At 35.6% G+C, this 2,449-nt stretch overlaps 1 protein-coding gene across 1 annotated transcript; it reads left to right on the top strand.

Moving 5' to 3' along the window:
- The first annotated feature begins 1,420 nt into the window (after positions 1-1,420).
- LOC148675543 (trace amine-associated receptor 13c-like) lies at positions 1,421-2,449 on the top strand. The gene has a single exon (XM_088623506.1). The coding sequence runs from the start codon at positions 1,430-1,432 to the stop codon at positions 2,447-2,449; it is 1,020 nt and encodes a 339-aa protein (XP_088479632.1). The 5' UTR covers positions 1,421-1,429.

Here is a 2,449-nt window from a genome sequence, read left to right as displayed (position 1 = left end):
GACTACACTTCAAAAAATAAAAATTTAATCTTTCCACATTTGATCCCAAGAGGAAGTACAATACGCTCCTGCTTTGTTTAGCGATGGTATGAAAAATAAATCTAAATGGTGAGAAAGCTATGCTGGAAGTTTATTAAGATACTTAGAAGACAACAATATACATTGCATTGTCAGATTGTGAATCAATAAAGACATTTAATTTAACATGCGTTTGCGATTTAAATCAAAATGGGGGTAACGGGGACTCTCTTATTATTTTTCTCTTCTCTCTCTTATTATCAAAACTAGTTCAATTGCGGTTCTTTTGGTTTCATGGAGGGCTTCTCATATAGTTGGGCATTCAGGTAGATTGCCAGGCGAAAGGATTAGTAATAATATTTTGCTAAAGCAAGTCAGTTTTTTGCGACACATAAAAGACATATTGTGGCATTATTAAATAGGACGGACACAGTGACTCAGACACAGCACATGTATATTTTATTCATTGGGAAATTGCTGACTGAATCGATAATAATACAACACACCAACAACACTTGTGTATGACTTGCAACATTAGATGATAAACAGTAGAATCACAGTTATATTCACCACTGTATTAATAGTTACAATAGATACAAATTTCAAATTTGAAATCTTTTTAAAAATAGTTTATTAGCCTTGCTGTATTTTACATCTGCATGTGAGGTCACAGGGTGCCCAGCGGGTGCTTTGTTTCTGTGGGACAGTGATTAGCTGCCGCCCCCCTTCAGCCAGTCAGTTGTGACAGAAATACTTTGTTCACATTTGCAGACCCAAGTGGAAAGGGAAAAAATAAATAAAAATGGCAAACACTGAATCGATGTTCTTCAAAACAATATTAACCGACAAAAGCAAAACTCCGGTCAAGTTGCCGAACTTAAATTTAGCAAAATTGTAAGTTTTATTTTAAGTGCATCCATTTCTGTGAACATGAACTCAACAGAGTTGGAATGTGCCTTTTTATGGGTAGTTTTATTTTTAATCAAGGTATGCTGCAGTTCCTTTCCTTTCTCTGCCATCTGGATCTCTATCTTCACCTGTAAAACACCCTTTTTAACATTTTAGTTAAATAAAGTTTACAGTAACTTTATTCTTCCTTGTTATCCATTTAATTGAAGTTGAGCTTTGTTACTACACTTTACAGTCTGCACACAATTCCCAGTACAATAGGAGTAATTAGACAAAACAGCAGTGATTGTCAACACCTGAAAGCTGGAGGCGGGATCGCTAAACCCTCTTTTATCATAAAAACAGGAAAGACAAGTCTGGAAACTGGTTCATTTCAATCTAGTATGATATATTTCAAACTTTTTACATGTTTTTATAAGTGTCTTCCTTGTTAATATACTGTATATACAACTCAGCTCTTTACTTTACTTTGATGGATTACAAACTAGTGAAATTAGATGAGATGCAACATCTTACATCATTAAATTATTGTTATCCACTGTACAATTCATCCTGTTCTAAGGAAGTCCGATCTCCAGCTGTGTATGTGGTGATGTATATTTCTGCAGTGGCAGTGGTGATGCTGACAGTGTGTGGAAACCTGATGGTGCTTCTTTCTATCTCTCACTTCAAGCAGCTCCACACACCAACCAACCTTCTCCTGCTCTCCCTGACTGTGGCAGACTTTCTGGTTGGAGTCATGGTGATGCCTTTCTCTTTAATTGAACTAATAGAAACATGTTGGTATTTTGGGGAAACTTTCTGTATACTTTATAACATTTTTGTGTGTGTGCTAACTTCAGTTTCGATTAGTAATTTAGTATTTATAGCAATAGATCGATATTTTGCAGTATGTGATCCATTGCTTTATTCCACCAAAATAACTATTAAAATAACATGCTTATTCATACTGTTGAGCTGGTTAGTGTCACTGCTGTACAATATAGCACTTATTTATTTTAATGGAAATATGGGCAAATCTGCAGAACTGAGTGCTTGCCTTGGAGACTGCTTACTTTCAATTAGTGAACATTGGGGCACAGCTGACTTACTGATTACTTTTGTTTCGCCTTGTTCTATAATGCTAACACTTTACTTAAAAATCTTTATAGTTGCTAGAAAACACGCACAAGCCATCAGCTGTGCTGCAGATCAAATATATTCAACCACTGGGGTCCAAAGAACAATCCCCAAGAAATCTGAAAGAAAAGCTGCAAAAACATTAGGGATTGTAGTTGGATTTTTTCTGCTCTGCTGGGTCCCATGTTACATCTGTACACTTGCAGAAGCAAACATGAATTTGTCATCCTCTTCTGTGCTAATGAATTTCCTCTCTTGGCTAGTGTATTTTAATTCTTTTGTTAACCCTGTTATTTACAGTTTACTTTACCCCTGGTTTCAAAAGTCTATGAAACTCATTGTAACTTTTGAGATATGTAGTCCGGCATCTTCTTTGATGAACCTTTTCCCTGAAAATCATTAA

This window comes from Lepisosteus platostomus, chromosome 3 (genome assembly GCF_059453375.1).
Source record: "Lepisosteus platostomus isolate fLepPlt1 chromosome 3, fLepPlt1.hap1, whole genome shotgun sequence".
NCBI lineage: Eukaryota > Metazoa > Chordata > Actinopteri > Semionotiformes > Lepisosteidae > Lepisosteus > Lepisosteus platostomus.
The sequence above is the reverse complement of the archived record's forward strand: the minus strand, read 5'-3'. Positions and strand labels throughout refer to the sequence as shown.

What these genes read in the sequence shown, in the direction of transcription:
- LOC148675543 (XM_088623506.1), top strand. Translation starts at nt 1,430, where the DNA reads ATGCAACATCTTACATCATTAAATTATTGTTATCCACTGTACAATTCA.